Source organism: Falco rusticolus, chromosome 5 (genome assembly GCF_015220075.1).
Source record: "Falco rusticolus isolate bFalRus1 chromosome 5, bFalRus1.pri, whole genome shotgun sequence".
NCBI lineage: Eukaryota > Metazoa > Chordata > Aves > Falconiformes > Falconidae > Falco > Falco rusticolus.
Window position 1 is genome coordinate 66,049,095 of NC_051191.1, and position 19,666 is coordinate 66,068,760.

Sequence of the window (19,666 nt, forward strand, 5' to 3'; positions counted from 1 at the left end):
TTTCTGCTTCTTGCCGCTGATGCGCATTAGGCTCTTCCTTCCTTTTCACAGCTTTATAAGTTTCTGAAGTAGCCAATTCTTCAGTGGACTGAAACAACTTGCGATTATACACTTCCTTGCCTTTGCAATGTCCATTCTAATTTCACCAATGCACGCACGCACACACACACAATAACGAACAAATTGACATAAAAAGGATTAAGATAAATAACTCAGCAGAATCAATGCCCCACACAACAACCATTGATAAACTTTGTGTTGAGTTTAAGAAGGTTTTCAGAAGTTTTCTACTCACAAAAACCAAAGCAGAAAATCCTCAATATTGGCATATAGTATAGCAGACAGAATAATCTCCTTTTTGAGAAAGTCAAGGGAAGAGATACAGAATTAAGTATATACATGATAGTGTATTTATGACAATGCTACTCAATTATCAGAGTAAACATACCTTATTTTTGGTGTGAAGAAATTTACCCCACTCTTCAGCATCTATCTCTGAAAACAAAGAGTTGATAGGTGAGGAGAAGAAGCAGATGTTTTAATGACATTTTTCTGAGAGCCTGTTTGTTGAAAACTACAATGTTATGCTTTTTTCCAAGCAGCAAGAAAAAAATTAGTCTGCTTTCTACCATTAGATGTTAAATAGCTCAGTACAAATGTATTTATGATTCTTCTTATTTAAACACTGCATCTCATGACTCTTCAATTTGTCTTTCTTACACAAGGTCCTAATTGTGACTGAGCCAATTAGTTATCCTACCATTTTTCAGAAATGGTCTAGTCCATTAAATATCAGCTTGCAACAGAAAACAAAAGAGTTATTAGCAATAGTTTTAAAAACCTGAAAATAATACCACCTTTTAGCATCTTTTCTTTTACCATGCAAGTGAGATCAAATTACAGCTGAAAGAAAAAGTTAGAAAAACCTGTAAAACCAAAACCAAGCAAACAGAAAATATGTAAGAATTCTGCATAACCATGAAGTCTTAGGAGAACATGTCTCTTCCCAAATCTGTCAAGGACCAAACATCTTAATTCTTGTCAGCCACCACTAACGTCTGGAATTACTTGGGGGCTATTCAAGAGCAGTCCCAGAAACAGCAAAGGAGGTTCAGTCAATTCCTGCTTCATCGTGCAGACAGCAGTCTGAGTCACATTGTGAGATACTCACACCTAGACAACTAGGTTTCCAAGTATTAGCGATAAAGTCAATTTCAAATTTTTAGTTTGTGGTCATTTCCCCTCTGCTCCCCGATACAGCAATCTGCTCTAGAAGAATAGTCTACAAGAAATCTGGACATATGACAAACAACTGCTTACCTAAAATCAAGTAATCTTTCAAAACATTTTTTCCACTCAAGTTGAAATCCAAGATCAATAGAGATTTTTTTAAAGGATTTGGGAATTAAAAGTGCAGGAAATTCTATGAGGCAGCAGCGGCACAGAAGAAAAGCAAAAATCATCTCATTCTAATGCAAACAAGGTCAGAAAACTAAAAATCAACCAGACAACAAGGCTCAGCAAAATAATCAATCAACACAGTAGCCAAAGTGTAAAAGTAAAAGTGTATTCAGCCATAAAGTGGCATGAAATGTACGTGGCTAGTGTATGTAAGCATGCACTTTATGCGTAGGGAGAAAAAGCAAGTGGATAAAGGCAACCTTTAGAAAGGTGTCTTGGATTTTTCCATGTAGCAGGGTCTGCAGTTAAAGAGAAACAGCATTGAATGATGTTTAAAATTTGTAATCATATTTAATATAGCATTTCATTAACTTTCAGTACCAGACATACTACAAAGATCACAAATGCATGCAGACAGATGTGCATGCTATTCTACTATTGATGAGAATGTATAACATTAACAATATGCACAGATATAAGACCTTAACTAAACACTGATAAATGATGCATACTAATCAGATATTCTATACAACTAAGTTTACTTCATGATGACTTTATTACTGCTGTTCATCTAATTCCAACAGCTCACAATATTTTTATCTGAGCACACAGAAAACAGCACCATCAAGTTCTGCAAAGCTGAACTTCTTTGGCAATGTATGTTTCTCATCATTTACTCATGGCAAGAGCAAGTAAGAGTAAAGAAACCTTTTTAATGTCACTGGAAGTAATACTATTGTATGGGAAAGAAATCTGAGGGTTTGCATCAATATTTCTAATGCTCAATTAAAAAAACAGTACTTCTGAGACAGATTTAAGAAGAGACAATATTAGCTATCACCATTCTCAACTTCTGATTTTCTCAAAATATTTATGGAAATCCTATTACAAAAAAACCCAACTTTTTATTGAAGGGTTGATGACTTTACAACTCTGTATTTTTATATGATGTCAGTACAGCACCATGGAAGTGCAAGAATCTAAACAAACAAGAGAATACATTTTTGGCACATGCCTGTTTGGCACAGAACACAAGTAGCACAGCAACAATCAATTCATCAGTTTGGAAATCCTAGCACATCTGGTGAGTTATTTTAATGTCTTGCTCAGGTAGGTAAGTCAAAGGTTTATCATCAACAGAATTATGCTGATTTAGATGGACTGGAACCATTAAGGAAAAAGTTTTTTTAAAAACCTACTTTTATCCTTACTGTTCTGCAGGTGCATAAGCTATGAAGAAACCCTTGTTAGGAGGCAGTTTGTTTGTCTTGGTTGGTAAACAGGCAAAACTACATACCAGTCTCCAAAATAAGCGCAGAACGGAAGGGTTCATTAATTCCACGTTATTATACAGGTTTAGTATAGTTACAGTTCAGAGGAAATAAAGCAAAATGCAAATATGGGAAGAAACTACAGTATCTTCAAGATTGTATTGCTCATCCCCTCTTAAAAACTGAATCTAACAAAGTAAAGACAGGTATAAAATGAGGAAGAAAAAGATACAGCAAGATACTGCCACCATTACATTTGGGAGAGGACCAAGCACTCTCCTGTTATGTCCCTCCTAAGGAGATGATGTCCTCCTAGGACACATGGTTTAGTCTTCAATTACGGTTTTGTGGTGGCACAGGAATTTGCAGCTAGGTACCAGGCTTAGTTCTACGTATAAAGAAATGTTTTGATTTAGTAGAATCTATTAACTTTTTAAAATGCATGTAACAAAGATGCATTCTAGTCAGAGGCGTTGCATTTTAACTTGTTAACATCTATGGATCAAAGGGGACTGAAAATTTTTCAAGCTTTAACAAGCTGCAAGTTTTCTGTGCTACACAGAAGAGAAGACTGAAGCCCTGATAAATGGCTTTCTCTTAACCTCAGCCTTAGTGCACATAAAAAGAGGAGGACAAAAAGTTAAGGAATAAACACAGTCTCCCAAGGTGCACAGATCTCATCTGGTCAAAGTATAAAATTTTATACAGCAGGGAAACTCTTGCCCCACCCTTCTGAGGAAGTCTGTACTAACACCCCTTTAATATTTGAGAAAAATTTCCCAATAGCTCAATGCAAGGAGGTTTTAGGAAAGAAGGAAGGATTTGCATTATTCAAAATGCAAGAATGCTTCAGGGAAGGAAAAAATATTTTAATTAGCTTACATGCAACAACACAATGTTCTGGTTTACATGTAGAACTATTTTTTTATCACTCATTTCACTGGCAAATCAGTCTTCTGGTTATGTTACCTTCTGAAAGCTTTCCTGCTAAAACTTTCATGTGAATTACTCAGTTACATTAGAGGTTCAATGCTAGATAAAAGTGTGCAGATATGACATTTTGGTCATTATAAAATTAAGTATTACAGATTGTAAGAAATTATGAAACCAGCAGCTATTTAGAACAAACAAATCCTGCCCTTCAAAAAACACATCTGAATAAAGCAACAGTCTGTTTCCTTTTCTCACTTTTCGTATCTTGAAACAAGACCTGAAAAACTCCCAATATACTGGAAAACTAGACATGATTCTGGTATTTTTCTCAGGACTGCCCTCCATCGATAGGTTATTTGTTGCCTCCCATGCTTCAATGCTCCTTTAAGAAGCTCTAATACAGCACAATGCTAACTGACTTCAGTTATTCCTCTCTCTCTTCTCCCTTTCTAAAGCAGTAGAAATGTTCTTCACACACATCTGGAGCACAAAGAAGCTGTTCAAAGTCACAAAAGGCTACCACCATAGACAATTTCTTGCAGCACGGCAATGAGAACATCTCAAATACTAAAAAGGATAAAAATCAGCAAAGTTGGAAGAATCTTATCTGTTTTCCTAGATTTCTAGTTCCCATAACTTCACAGCTCTTGGACGCAGCAGACTACCATCTGAACTCTTTTTTTCCCCCCATCAACTCATCCTTTCCTTGCCCTCTTTCTGTAAATAAAAAAAATAAACCCCAACTTGTGAAAAAATGTGCACATTCTCCAATCCCTTCTGTATGTTGTACCATTTTTTCCATCTTTGATGCTAACTAGATGGCAAGCTCTTTTGAGTTAAAGCTCTTTCTTGCGCTTCTACAAAGCTAAGAACAAGGAAGCAGACCACACTGTTTGGGAGCTAGGGGTAAGAGATTCCTATTTGAAGTAGAGTGCAAAAAGCTGAAAAAACAGCGTTGATTTAGCAAGCAACAGATGTGTATTAAATATTCCTGTGTTCCACATCAGTTCTCTCTGTTCAGAATTTGAACAATGTTTGGCTTCCTATCTTGGACAAAAAAAACCCCAGCCTATAAACATTTACTAACTGACCATTCATACGTTCCTTCCTCTCTTCCATTTCCTAACAAGTGGATACGCCACCTGAATAGGTCTTAGCTATAAGACCAATTTAATAATTTATGAGACCAGGCCTAGTTCTCTCGTAAATGCTGCTTCTCTTGCAATTTGATAAGAGAACACCACAGTGGGCTATCACCACATGAAACATACTGTACGTGCTGAATCACTACAGGCTAACAATAAACAACAAAAGTTTAATGAGAACATTTCCTGCACATCACACATGCATCTGTAGACTATATGCACCAGTCTGAAATACCATGTTATGAAAACACAGCACTTCAAATTTAATGGAAAATTCATCCCTCTGCTGTTTTCTGACTATCTTGATTTACAGCAGTGACTACCATACAAGGGTATCACATAGCTCCTCAGTGACTTTGAGCAACAGCAGAGATGACCTTAAGGTTGCATGTTAAAAAAATCAGAAGTTAGTTCAAGTATCTGGCTGCAATTCTTTCTCAACAGTCTTTCCCAACGTGCTTCCAAGAATCAAATTTAAAAAAATTAAGAAAACCCAAACAAACAAACCAACACACCCCTAAACCAGCCAAACAAAAATGGTAAATTGATACAAACTGATACTTTTGACAGTTCACAAGCATCAGAAGTTGTCAAAATTAAGCTATGGGAGATACGTAATTTTTTCCTTCAGTCATAAAGACAAGGCAATTGTCCATGCTTAAACAAATACCACAGCAACCCAAAGCACTTTGTGTTAACAACAGGGAACCTTTCTGAATGCAAACACTCAAAGGCAAAATTTAAGCTTGTAAGAACCACAGACTAGGACTATTTTTAAATGGATGTATGTAATACTAATACATATCTAGAGCAAGCATTAGTACAGTTAAAGGTGACATATCACAAAACAAAGAAGCAATTGCATAGAAGTATCTGTGCATACAGAGTTCAGTACCAGCACATTCAGAAAGCAGCATGCCAAGACTAATCTCCTTTACAAATTCAATATTGGACAAGAGACCAGACCTCTCATCTGGAGAAAATACTTTTCTGCAAGACTATGGGTAGATTTCCTTCTGGGAAATCCTGAACACGTATTCAACCCTACCTCAACACCCACCTCATAATAAAAAAAACCAATGACCTCTAATAATATAGTGACTTATATACATAGAATAATATAGGCAGCATAGCCCATAAGGCTATTATTAATGATAAGAGGTTTCCATCTTTTTTCTTTCCAAGCTACTGAATCCCATCTTCTCAGCTGTAACACCAGAGTCTGTACATATGCTAAACCAGACCAGTGACAAAACCATTTAGACCACGATTTGCTTGAAGTTTGGATGGAGAAAAGAAGCACTTCAAAGGCAACTGGTAAGTCATAAAGGTTTGCCTGTTCCTACCAAACAAGCCCATGTCTTACTCAAAGGAACATCAAGACGACATTATAACATATACATCTTACATATTGATTTATTTTTCCCCAGAGACCTAAATTGGCCTTATAAATACTAATTTAGCCTACAACCTTATGCAATAATATCATTACCCCATTTTAAATTTAAAAACTGAATCCCCAGATCAAACTCAACCTGCAACAGAAAGGCTCTGCCTTGACTCAGATTATTCTGATTACAAAACTGTCTTTTATACCTGTAAAGTTGCAGAGCAGAACAAGATCCTGCAACTCAGAATCAATGCATTCTGAAAAGTACTAGAAACTATACACAGCACAATGAAGTAACAGAGCCACATATAAAGAGATCCAATGTGCTATTTCTAAAAGGCTGTCCAAAGACTGAATTCTCCACCCTTGGAGATTTTCAAGATCCAACTGGATAAAGCCCCAAGCAACCTGGTCTTAAGTTCAGAGATGGCCCTTTTTTGAGAAGGTTGGACAACACACCTCCTGAAATAATTTCCAGCCTGAATTGTCCTACAACCTCTCACAATCCAGCACATCCTGGCTTGCACACAAAAAGTTCTTAATTGTTATGAACCCAAACTGTATTCTCTGCTTATGGCAATAATGAAAATTAGAGCTTAAACCTTTCAAACTGCACAATACTAGTAACTGGTCTTCGGAAACCAAAAGCTATAAATATTACATGAAAATAAATACTGTAAAGAATTCCTGATACCTTGACTTACTACTGCTAGAAATCAACTCAAAAAAAATTGAACACAATAAAAATTAGTAATTACAGTCCCAATATTATCACACCATCAAAAGCCTGTGTATTCTTTACTATTTACATCAAAAAGCTAAGATTTATTTCACGATCAGAAGGTGGATATACCTCTGCTGCTCTTTCATAAGATCAAGAGAACTATTTAGTATAGAAAGAACATTTAAACTCCCAAGGGACAACTGAGATTACTTTCTTGATCTGCTGAGGGATAAGATAGAAACACTACAAAAGACAACCTTCAAACCAGACAGCTTCAGAACATTTGAATTGTTGTTCTTGACACACTTGGAATCTCTCAGTGCAGTCGAGTAAGGTAGCATCTGTAAGCTACAGAACATGCCCATTAAATTCTGCCTGACCTACTACAACGTTTTTTCATTTCTCCTTCTTCTGCTCTATTCAGAATTTATTTATTTCCTAACCTTCTAAAACATCACTTACTCATCTTCTCAAGGAAAAAACGTATTTATACAGCAAAAGAGGAGGAAAAGAAAAACACACAAGAAAATAATGTTCTCTACAATCTAAACAATCATTACCATAACCAAAATGCTTTCTTCGGCCTGCTTTTCTCAAAAGCCTTCCCTAAGAAGAAACAGGAAAGCTTAAAACATTAAAGATATTTTGAATACCCAAAAGATTTTGACTTCATAACATTTGCTAAATGGACAGAACAGATGTGACAACAGCTATGTCTTCTTCCAAGTAAATTTTTAAAAGCACACAAGTTTTAAGATTACAACTGATTTTTCAGTCAAATGAACAAGAAAAATTAAAAGTCTCTTTCCTACAAGGCAAAACACACTCTTGGATCACACTTACCATTTTCATCTCCAGCTGTTTTCCGACCATCCTCTGGGGAAACATGCACCAGCTGCAGAATAAGGGGTCTCCGGGTGACAACTCCAGTACCTCGTGGGAGCAGATCCCTCCCCACAAGACTTTCCAACACAGAACTCTTTCCACTGCTCTGAAAATTGGAATACAGCTACATGATTTTCTTAAACAACAAAATGCTGCAGTATTTTAGTTTTAGCTTGCTTTCATCACTGCTGCAAATAGTGCTGTATTCTGTCCCCTGCTATACAGCACCTAAAGAAGCACCTGATAGACTCACTGCATCTAACACAGCTGTATCACACTGCACAGGCAGTGAAGGACACGAGTCCTGCTATATACCAATAACTGTCTAAACCTGTTTGGGATACTTAAAAACTATGGGACACTTAAAAGTCACATAGATAGATGTATTTTCTATCTCTTAAGGCTAAGTTAAACACATAATATGCCTCAGAAAAACTAATATATTACTTAACATTTTCTACCCCAAATACTAATCTCTCCAGAAATATTTTTGGAAAAGAAAAGAAGAATTTCCTTCTGAGCATTATAAAGAAAACTATGTCCTCTACTACATCATCTTTTAACATCTTGCAGTAACACTCCACTCTGTAGACTATGGAATTTAACCTCCAGTTAGTGCTAACATGGGATGGCCATGTTAACAATAACAGGAGCATGAACAAAAAGATATTAACTACATACGAGTACATTAAGCTCTTATAGTCTTCTATTCCTTTGGTTTTGTTGTGGGTTTGTTGTTTTTTTTTAAATAACATATCAGCTTAATAAGCACAGACATTGTTTTATACTAAATATATAAACAAACATCGTTTAATACTGTCTCTCCCACCCTCTCTACAAGTATTTACGAATTGACTGCAAACATCTGTCTACATAATAACAAACAATTAAGAAGCTGTGAATACTTTTAAAGGCTGTGGAATTACAAATTTGCTTTTAAAGTCTACATTTAAAATGTTCTCCTGTAGCACTTCTGTATAAAATGCAGAACTGGGCGACATGGACCACCATATCGCTGTGAACACACAGGTTTTGAGACTGATTAAAGACTACTACCTTGTTAAAACTAACAACAATTGACTCTGAGAAGTCAACATAATACTTTAAAAGTCTGAACAATAAGATTTTGTCTATTAAACTCCCAGTTTTCTGCAACTGGGAATTCAACGTGGGCATGCCATGTGAAAACCTGCTCTGACAATCATTGCCCTCAGCTAACAAATGCTTCTATATTAATGCTACTACCAAACAATTCTCTTAAAAAAAACACCGCAAGCAACACATGCTTCTGACAGCTCCAATGTGCATTACTGCTATACAGCCTCAATTCAGCTTACCAATTCTGAAAGAACTAATTCAAGACTTCAAGTAAATCATGAGTACATAACCTAGCCTAACAGAAATAAAAGCAGTACTGAATATCTTGTAAATATCATACATTTAGTGACATCTTAGGTGACTTTTCTAAAAATGAAAAATAGATCTGCAGAAATCAAGTAACACAGCACTAGCAAACAGCACCTTTCTACTAGTGCAGTAAGAGAAGACAGAAACATGTTATGTGAGAGCATTAGAATCTATTAAAACGGGACTTGTATTTAATGTTTATTGCATGCTTCTGCATATAAGCCCAAATCCCTAGAAAGCTTTAACAATGACAACAAATGAAAGCCTTCTTCTAACACTTTACTTTATAACCATGCTTTACAGCACAGAAAAATGCTGTTTTATCAACAATGTCAGGTGAATAACAACCCAATGCAGACAAATTTACTTTGAAAAATATACACAAAGTCAAATTTGACAGGAGCGAGGTCAACTGTCTAGAAAGAGTAGGGAGAAGGACAGGGTCACAGGAAACAGAAATATACCTTATTAAGATTTTTTGTTTCAAAAGACTTCCCTAGAAAGTAATTAATAATTCTATTCTTCAACTGACCTTCTCCAACCAACTTTGGGCACCTTCCATACAAGGAGCTTATGACAGGACATTGGACACTGAAATCTTACCAAAGAGAACTGAAGAATAACCTGGCCAAAGCATGAACTAGATCTGGAAGCCTCCCTGAGAGAGCTCCTGTTGTAGCCTACTTATAAAGAATTACTGATATTACAGAATGTGAAAAGCCATAAAATTTCAGTGTGACAAACAAACCACTTAAACTTCATAATTTTAAAAAAGTGCAATGCCTGCTCAAAAAGATGAGACATGATAAAGGTTCATCAGCTGCACTGGGGAAAAAAAAACCAAAACCACCAGAGTTTCATCCATTAAAAAATATTTTGAACACCTCCTGAGCAAGATTTCTTACACACAGTTAGAATGATCACTCAGTCTCAAAGGTCTGGAGGTGAGACAGATGAAGTGGCTTCTCTTGAACGTATGATCCAAGTAGAGAAAGGATAGCAATAGAGAGCTCAAGCCCTTACCAAGAACCTCAAGACAGGACACCAAAATCCATGGGACATGCTGTTGCACACTGCTGCTCATCGGTCTTTCCAAAAGAGTGGTATTGCAGGAAGATGAGATAGGCATGCACCAAACTACGTATCAAACTAAACCACTATGTTTTACACCACTCCCACAATTATCACTTCGAAGAAATGATCTGGATCCTTTGCAAATGTGAAGTCATACATTAGATGAGACACTACAGTACTCCACAGATCCGGAAATTTGTTTCAAATTGCATTATGTTCCCTTATTAAAGCAGTCTGTTCTTGGAAAATAATACAGTATCTAATGACGCACTCCTTCATCTGGGCCTCATACACATCCAGTACCAAGAATTGTCTGGGAACATGGTAAGAAAAGCAGTAAACACAACGCTGATCTTTTTCTGCCAGTGGGAGGAAGTGAGGGATATAGGTCTGCTCAGAATACAAATTCAGTTCAGCCATTCCTTCATATAACAGATGTAGACAGAGTAATACTTTTTACCAAAAGGTTCCCCAAAATTTTTAGAAATAAGTCTGCAGCAGCATCACGCTTGTTCTGTCATCTCATTGGAATGCTCGTCACTATTTTAAGCAGACTGAAACCCATAAACTCGTTTCATGACAGGTCCAAAAAAAAGCATTAACAAATTCTAAGCTTTTCTGGCAGATCAGTCAGGTTTTCCTCTGCACCCTAATATCGGATCCTAATTATAAATATCTTTAAATTGTGATATCTAGAGGAATTTTATACAGTCTGCAGAGAAAAAAAAGAGGGCATCTTGCTGTCTGTTGCTGCTTTAACCATTCTGTCAAACTTCCATTGCTGAGTGTTTAACACTCTGCTCTGTTAAGCATCATCAGTCTCACAGATAAGCACCTGAGTCTAACAGATGGTAAACGCATTTTTCCCAGAAGTACTAAGACAAGAAAAGATGATGAACAGACACTTAAAACATTTTATTTCAACACACTCTGACACTATATATGATGTAAACCTTATCAGCTTTCTCACTGCCTCCTTAACAGTTATATTTTCATCATTATTAACATAATCTTCAGGTTAATCTAAAACAATCAAGGATGAAAGGTAGAATAACAGGGAAACAACTGTGTACGTACTCTCACAAACTAAAAAGCTGAAATCTTTAAGAACTGTGATCTGCTCCAAAAGGCCAACATCTCTACTGTTTAGCAGCCCTAATGATCTTGCGTCTGCCTCCCTGTCCTTCATTTCTTCTTTACTTGTCTCTGCGTATTTTAACTGCGTGCACTCCTCAAGTATCAAACTCATTCCCATCCATTACATTAATTCTTATGAGACAATCTGGATTGCAGCCTGCTGTATTACTAGCCACATTTTTAAGGAATTCAGAAGCAGCAGACAACAGTGCATTATTTTATAGTTGTCCAGGTCATGAACAGCAAGAGATGATACTTTCACCAACACTTCAAGGTTGTTGACATGTCAAATGGAAGAGACCTGTATTGAAAATTCTGAAGTAACACTCTGAACAACCATTCACATTCATCCCAAGTATTTACTTCACTGGCTTTCTTCTACTTCCAAGTCCTCATTAGCATTCCTAATTTTAAAGACTTGTGCCCTACACCCGCAGGCATGCAAAGATGCTTTCCCCATATCCAAAAGAGAACCCTGACCCAATTGTCATCCACTATTGATAGTTAGCCTCCACTTCAGGCCCCATCTATAGGTTCAAAGGCTTAGAAGGGCCAGCTGGTGAAGACCCAGGCAAAGCAAGCACCAACTGCCTCAGCCTTGGCCATATCCACTGTTCACAGTCAGCACCGAGCCTGTATTTCCTTTGTTTCTCTTTTTTAGTTCTTTAACTGCTGATGCAGCTCTGGAAGTTCTTCTTGTTGTCTTTGATGTCCCTTACAAGTTACTCTAGTGGAATGTTGGCTTTCTTAATACCATCTCTGCATATGCAGACAGTATTTTTATATCCTCGAATGAGCTCGTCCTTATTTTACCTCTTGCAAAAGTCTTCTGCATTGACCCTCAGTCATGAGTTCCCTCCACACTGCTCTCCTTACATGTCTACTCATTTTCCTGGACATTTGTACTGACAAATGTTTTGTGCTCCAACGAGGTTCTCCTTAAAGGCATACCAGGTCTCTTGAGCTTAGCTGTTCTTTAACTCACTGGATCCCACCGATTAGCTTAGTAAATAAGCCAAAGTTTGCTCTTAGTCTTATGAAGTCCATGCAGCACGAAGGCAATAAACACAAGACTCACCTGGAGTATCATTGATGCACAAGATCCATAATTTTTTTTTTTTACAGTCATTTGCTCAGAATGTTGATTGTTGCATATTTCAAGTTAGTAAAATGACAGTGGACTTCTATTGGCTGCAGATTTTAAGTCATCTTACAAGAACCTGCTGCTTTCCTTCTATTTTTAGACTTTGTAAATGCTTTGTGGAGCCAATGTAAATAAAGCATCTGCAGAAAAAAATCTTTATAAGGAAACATGTCCAATAAATAACTGGGGAACTTCCAACAAGAAAATTGGTTGAAGGGGGTATAAACTTTGTCCATTGCTTTTCATAGCACAAACTAATAAATCTTTTATTATCTGAACAAATGGGAAAAAAACTGCAAAGAACTCCTGCAACACAATACAAGTTTACTGCAGGACGACACAGTATTCCCTATGACTTTTTCAGTGGTACAACAATAATAAATATTTGAGAACAACATTAAGGAACTGTGAAGTAGGAGAGATTTCTCAGTGAGACATGGTAATTCCTGAAGAATTCTCTTATGAAAAGCAATGCATCTACTTTGACACCCAAGACAGAATGGTGGCAATTTTGCAGTTTCTGTCATACACAAATTGTAAAAGCCTTACTGGCTAAATCATGCTTTTAGCAATACACACATATATGGTTTACTAAATTTTAATTCTGTTATTGGGAAATATAAGCTAACACATTTTTACAGGGATCTCATCCACAGAAACATTATCCAAACAGATACTTTGAAAATAGGTTCTCTGCAGTAGCTATCCTGGAAGAGTTCAACATACTATAACTAAAAAACAGCAAGATTTTTTTCTTTCTTTGTTTTACAAACATGAATTATTCTGAAATAAAAGGTCAGCACACATGCAATTCCAGAGCAGTTCCACAAGGGAACTGCTTTGGTTGTAATAGCTATTGTGGCAAAATTTTCCTGTGTGAACCAGAAACAAAGGTAGGCTGGTTCTAAGCAGCCAACAAGTTTAAAAATGCATTTACTAATCAGAAAAGAATTTTTAAGTTACAAGCAGGCCCGATGAATTATTGTAAGACATTCTTTGAAACAAAATTATACTTCTAGAAAGATGCAGAAGAGCTAACAGGCTGATCCCAACTTGAAAAAGCAGTGAAATAATGCACTGCTGGATGTTGCAAAATATATTTTCTCTGTAATAGATCTCATCCAGATTACAAGACTGTTCTTCCTGCAGGCCATTCCCCACTCACTTGAATAAAGAGCTTTCCTGAATCAGTCACAAAGAAACTGGAAGCCACAGGAGCTCCCTCCACAAAGGACAGCTTATGTAGAAGTAGTAAGGAAATCCTGAATTCACAAAGCTCAGTCTAAATTCTTCAGGAACCATGTATTTGCATCATATCAAAATGTAAATATATGCCAAACAACAGTAAATAGATAAAAGGTTTGCAGATGTATTCTTTCTCAACTCATCAATTGCCAAAGTCCTCCAATACTTAAGAAAAAAGTAACTCATGTAATTTAAAGATAGATTAAAAAAGAACTCCTTTAGGTCAGATCATGGAACCATGGTATTTGAAGTAGTATTGCTTATACTACTATATTCATTACTTTTTCAGTAAAATTAATCAAAACAAAGCCAATGTGTATTATCAAATTTTAAAAGTTCTAAACAAGAAAGATTTAAAAAAATATAACTATGAAGAGAAAGCAAATCAACCTTTTGGCTACTATATGCCAAATGTTTTCTAAGAACTTCAAAGCCATTTTCTCTCCAGATTCTGAAACGCATTTGCCAGGGCTGTCTGCTTTAATATTCTTCCCATTACTTTTCCTGAAAACATGTTTCCTTTGCACTGTATCCTGTGGACAAGATACAAGGTCCATCCATTCTAATTAAAATACAGGTTTTCCAAGAAAAACAATTGCCAATCACAAGACGAACAGGACCCAGGCAGGAAGCATACAAAACTAGTGGAAGGGAAAAAAAGAAAAAGAACCATTTAATTCACATCCTTCCACAACTGCACATTCTCTCCACTCTTCCAAAATAACTGGGCACTTGCAAACAATAAAATCAATTTAAATCTGCAAATTTAAAAATGCAAAATAAAGCCAAAGATCAATTTAAAAGATGTTTAATAAACTAAAAATCTGTAGAGATTGAAGGCAACATCAGTTATTAGACCTATAATTTTAATTAATCTGAAGTCTGTACATAGCACAGCGAAAACGCTATCCTTCTAATCATAGCGGCCTTCAGGACCTAAAAAGTATCGCTGTTCAGAAACTGAGAGGGCCCATCAGAGAAAAGAAACAGCAAAATGCCAAATGTTCTTTGTACTATATAACTATAGCAGCAAAATCTATTTTATATCTGGTAAATGTAACCAGCTAATTAATGTCAGCTTCACTTTGCTGCTTGTCTGAAACAGGCACCAGAATGGCTCAGGGCCTGGTCTGACAGGAGGAAGGGATAGCAAAAAGGAAAACAGTTATGCAAAATATTTGGGAAAAAAACCAAGCTCTCCCCAGGCAGCATTGCCAGGGCTGAAGCCATGCTCTAGTTGCATCCCCTTTTACAAATGTAGATACAATGTCTTTTTGCATCTGCTTGAAATTCCTGTGAAAAAAAAACCCAAAACACAACCACCAACAAACCAAAGGCCACCCAACAAAAAAAAACAAAACCAAACACAAGAGAGAAGGAAGGAAGATATTCCCGAGTCCAGCTTGGCATGGGGTTTGTCCTGGTTGCTCGGTACAAGCAGGAATTTCCTTCACCTAAAACTGGCTTTTTGCCAACACAATGTAGGATACCTTGAACAAACCAAGTAAGGTGAAGTGGCTTAAATTTCTGTTCCCCTGACAGGGAAAGGTCACAGCTTTGTAGGGCAACTGAAGTTTAAAACCACAGTACCAGCCTCTCCCAGACCAGATGCTTTGATACAGCATCCACTGAATTCTTCTCTTCATAAGTAGTCAGGACCATACATTAGATTCTTACTGCTGTCAAATTCTTAACAGGCAAATTACTATCCTGTTTAGCCTAAGAGAATATACAGTTACACATATTCAAATGCTCAAGCTATCTGTTATCTCAGATCAAGAAATGTTCCTCCTCAGCAACAAAAAATGGTTTAGCACTGAAATATCAAACATGATACTTATTCCAAACAGCTAAAAAAAAAAGAATGAAGTGTAATGCTCATCTGTGAGCCAATCACAGCAGCTAATGAAACATTTTTTTCTGATGGAAACATTCAACAAAACAGCCTATGTTAAACTGTACCTCCCCATTTAAAGTCCCAAAACAGCATTAACTGAAGACTGAACAAAAGTACTATATATATGTACATCTGGAAGGTAATTTAAAAAAATCTCATTCTGAATTTCATTAGTTGCTAGATCAATTTCACCATGATGTCTCTACTAGAATCAACACTACCAAGTGCAAACAAAGCCCACAATTTGGTTTTATAACTTCAGTATTGGAAGAAGTTCCTAAATAACTTTGTATATAGCTAAGTTAATGACTTTTAAAAATGCGAAACAGATACCAAGAATTAAGAAACTAAAAAAAAAAAAACAAAAAACCAAAAAACCCCCAATTAATTTCTACGCATCTCTAGGTAGAGATTTTTTTGTTTGGTTGTGGGGTTTTTTTTTAATTTATTCTAAAACTCATGCCCACTTTTGTAGTGTGGGCATTTCATTTTTGTGACAGCATCTGTGTACCTTTAACATACAAAAGGCCATAACTAACCAAATTTCGTCCTCCTGCCTCCTTTTATTATAGTTTTAATGTGTTTGGTTCAGGCACTTCAGTACTTGTAAAGGACTAACAGGGCGGTATTGATCACAAAGCATTTGTACAAAACACATCAGAAGCTTAGTTATTACAGTATTATTGAACAAATATTGTTTATATAGTATTCCCAGCATGGACATTTTATTTGCACTTCAGTAATACAGTTCTAAAAATGTAACTGAAATACTGAATGAGGAAAAGAAAAAACTAAACCCCTATCTGAGAACGGCAAAAAAACCCTGAAATAGTGATGAAAAGTTGGCAGTCTGAGGGTGCCCTCCAAGTTCTATCAGCAGTAGAGTCTTCAGTTTTCTTAACAGACCCTGTACTAGATACAGAAATAACTTACATGGTATTTATGTGGAGAATGAAAAGGAATTCTCACATGACTGAGTCACAGGAACACCACTAGAAGAAGTGCAAGAGGCTATCTGAGTGTGTAACATTTACTGATAAATATTTTGTAATTAGTACCAAAATCCATCTAGAAAGAGGAAATTTTAAGATGCTTCTACTGTTCAGAACACAAGGATTGTAGGAAATGAATCCCAAAACAACAGAGGAGGGGCAAAGGAGACATGGGAAACAGAAAACATTCAAAGCTAAATTAAGAATTATAAGCAGTTTCTAGTTGTACATACTCTAGAATAATTTGATGCACAGAAGTAGAAAGATGCACAGAGAACTGAAGAAAGACACAAGCACAAAGAAAAGGGTAGAGAAGAAACATATGACAGGTGAGAAAAAGAAACAGCAAAAACTACTTTAAAAAGCATTTTTCTTCTCCTTGCTGAATACATAAAAAGGTCATTTAAGAAAAGCAACAGGCTAAAAAAGGGGGTGAAAAGCATAATCAATTAACAGAGTTACAGAAATCTTAACCAGTAGCATTTGTTTCCTACGAATAAAAATGTAGGTGCAAAATTCAAAACTCTTTGTGAATATTATTCAAAGAGGAGGAAGTAAAGCCTGCATATGCCAGTGGGCTACAAACAAAACAACTGTGTGAACAAACTTAAAGGCTGCACAGCACATAACCAAAAACATCTCAAGAAACAAGACTGTTTCAAGGCATATCTCAAAAAAACATGGAAGCAAGCTACCAGCAGTAAAACTATCAGCTCTAAGGCCATATTTAAGACATCTCCACAAATCTGGTCTACAATAAACTAACATCAAATGAATAAAGTAAAAAAACTTTATTTAAATTATTTTAAGACTAACTGCATAAAAAAACCACCTACAGAATTACCACGTCAGTAAATACGATTATTTCTTCCAACAACCCTGACTAAAAACCAAAACAAAAAAAACCAAGATACAAATTGCCAGAAATTTCGCTATGTATTTTCCTGGAGTCTATAGAAGTCTTTGTTTTGGCATGCTAAGAAATATCACACTAATTCAAGGAGTTTTATGAATATACTGAATACAGCACTAAATGGATATTAATACTGATGGGTAAACTACTGAAGTCAAATGCATGTCAATACTGTCTTAACTCTCAGTATCTAATGTACACACTTAAAAAAAGTTAACTAGGACAAAGTTGTTTAAAAGGATGATAATTAAAAAAATGCCACTTCAATGAATTTCATAAAGTGAAACAAAAGAATACTTTATTTATTTTACAGAGAAAAACGCCACACCTCTGCGTTGCACTTTGTTGCAGAACTAAACTAAAACAGACCCCAAACAAACAAAAAAGCAGCTTGCTTGTATGATTTTTAATGTAATGGAAAACAAATGTCTTCATAAAGCGATTGAATCCTGTCAGCTACAAAAATAGCAAGTACCTAATAAAGCTCAACAGCACAAAGTCCCTCCCACCCAATTCAAGTATTTCAGATCTATTTTATAAAGTGGCTGATACAAACTCAATGAATCTGATTTGTATTGGTAAAACAGAATGACAGCTGGCTGTCTCCCAGCCAGTTTGACACTTCAGTGTTTGTTTAGTGTTTGGCTTTCAGCAAACCTACTCCATGCTTCAGCAACGTGCAAGTTTTAAATATACAGCTTGTGTGTTTTAAGTCATATAATGAAATCCCTGACTGCACAGCTGCTGGTATTACTGTCCTAGGTGGGCATCGTACTGTCAGGTAGCATCACACATTCAATAAATACTGTTAATTTCAAGACACAGAAAGAGAGATCCATTAATTCAAGTTTCAGTTGGGTTTAACGTTTCATTTTCAGTTCTCTTATGACTGCTGCTGTTCTGGTCACACATGTTCTGCTGCCAAAAGTTTTGCCGAAGAACGGCATCCCATTTGAATAGATCTGCACGGGTCTGAGCTATCTTCGGGCCCAGGAGCAGCACTATCGGGCAGAGACGCGCACACCGTTAGAGACAACAACGGCTGGCTTCGCCTCCCACCATCATTCCCCACCGCCAGCTAAGACAAAGAGGTGCGAACGGCAGGAGAACTCGCAGCACGGGGAAACGACCCAGGCGGGCACGATGCCATTCCGCTACCGCATCCCTGTGACTGAGACCCGCTTCGCGGCGGCTGCCAGCGAGGGGCCGCCACCGACCCGCGGCAGCCGCCGGGGCGCAGGGCCGGCAGGGGCCCCGGGCGGGCGGCGCCACCCACGCCCGTGGTGCGGGGGCAGACACGGGGCCACAGGGCCAGGCCGCCCCGGCAGCCCTGCGAGCGCCTCGGCCGTTCAAACGGCTGCCGAGAGCCGGAGGGGAGGGCGGGGGGTGAAAGGGGCACTGGCACTGCAAATGGCAGGGAGGCAGAGGAGCTCGCCGAGGGAACGGCGGCGGGGGAAAGCGAGCGGCCGCGGCAGACGTCCCGGCCGCCCCCGTGCCCTTGGCGGAGGCAGGTCAGCAGCACCGACGCAACGGACGCCCCGAGTCTGCCCTCAAGGCGGCCAAGGCCGGCGTCGCCCGCTCCCCGGCCCCGGCCCCGGCCTGCCCCGCCGCCCCGCCCCGCCTCGCCTCACCTGCGTGCCCACCACCACGATCTGCGGGAGCTGGATGATGTCGGCCCCCACCGTGTTGAACACATCCTGCAGCTTGTTAATCACGGGGATCAGCGCCTCCATAGCGGCGGGGGAGGGCGAGGGCCGGGGAAGGCGTCGGCGATGAATGGGCGCGACGGGCAGCGACTCCCGTCAGCCGCCCTCTCCGCCTGCCGCCATTGGCGCCGGCCCCCGCGCACGGCGCGGCCCCCAGCAGGCAGTGCGCGCCCGGGGCGCCGCGCCGCCGCCGCCGCCAGGCATCATGGGAGCTGTAGTGCGGGGGGGGGCGGTGTGGGATGTGCGGGCGCCCTCTCAGGCGGCGGCGCGCTGGGGGCTGTTGGCCGCCGCTTTCTGCCTGGCAAGCGCCCAGGGCCCAAAGGCCTTCGAGGATAAGGCAGCGTTGCCGTTGTGGCCGTGTATTACAAGCCATTCCCAGGTTTTACTCCACCTTTTGGTGCA

At 38.4% G+C, this 19,666-nt stretch overlaps 1 protein-coding gene across 5 annotated transcripts in view; it reads right to left on the reverse strand.

The window, feature by feature from the left end:
* The window catches only part of DNM1L (dynamin 1 like), a 39,285-nt gene extending 19,865 nt beyond the window's left edge, over positions 1 to 19,420 (reverse strand). The window contains exons 1-4 of one of the 5 annotated variants that reach the window (XM_037390278.1): positions 19,190 to 19,420; positions 7,708 to 7,855; positions 1,662 to 1,700; positions 449 to 495 (exon numbers count right to left, since the gene is read on the reverse strand). In XM_037390278.1, coding sequence (XP_037246175.1) covers positions 449 to 495; positions 1,662 to 1,700; positions 7,708 to 7,855; positions 19,190 to 19,291 — 336 coding nt within the window. In that variant the 5' untranslated portion in view covers positions 19,292 to 19,420. The remainder of the gene's footprint in view (positions 1 to 448; positions 496 to 1,661; positions 1,701 to 7,707; positions 7,856 to 19,189) is intronic. The other 4 variants (XM_037390281.1, XM_037390279.1, XM_037390282.1 and 1 more) reach the window with 4 other exon arrangements.
* Between the last annotated feature and the right edge of the window lie 246 nt (positions 19,421 to 19,666).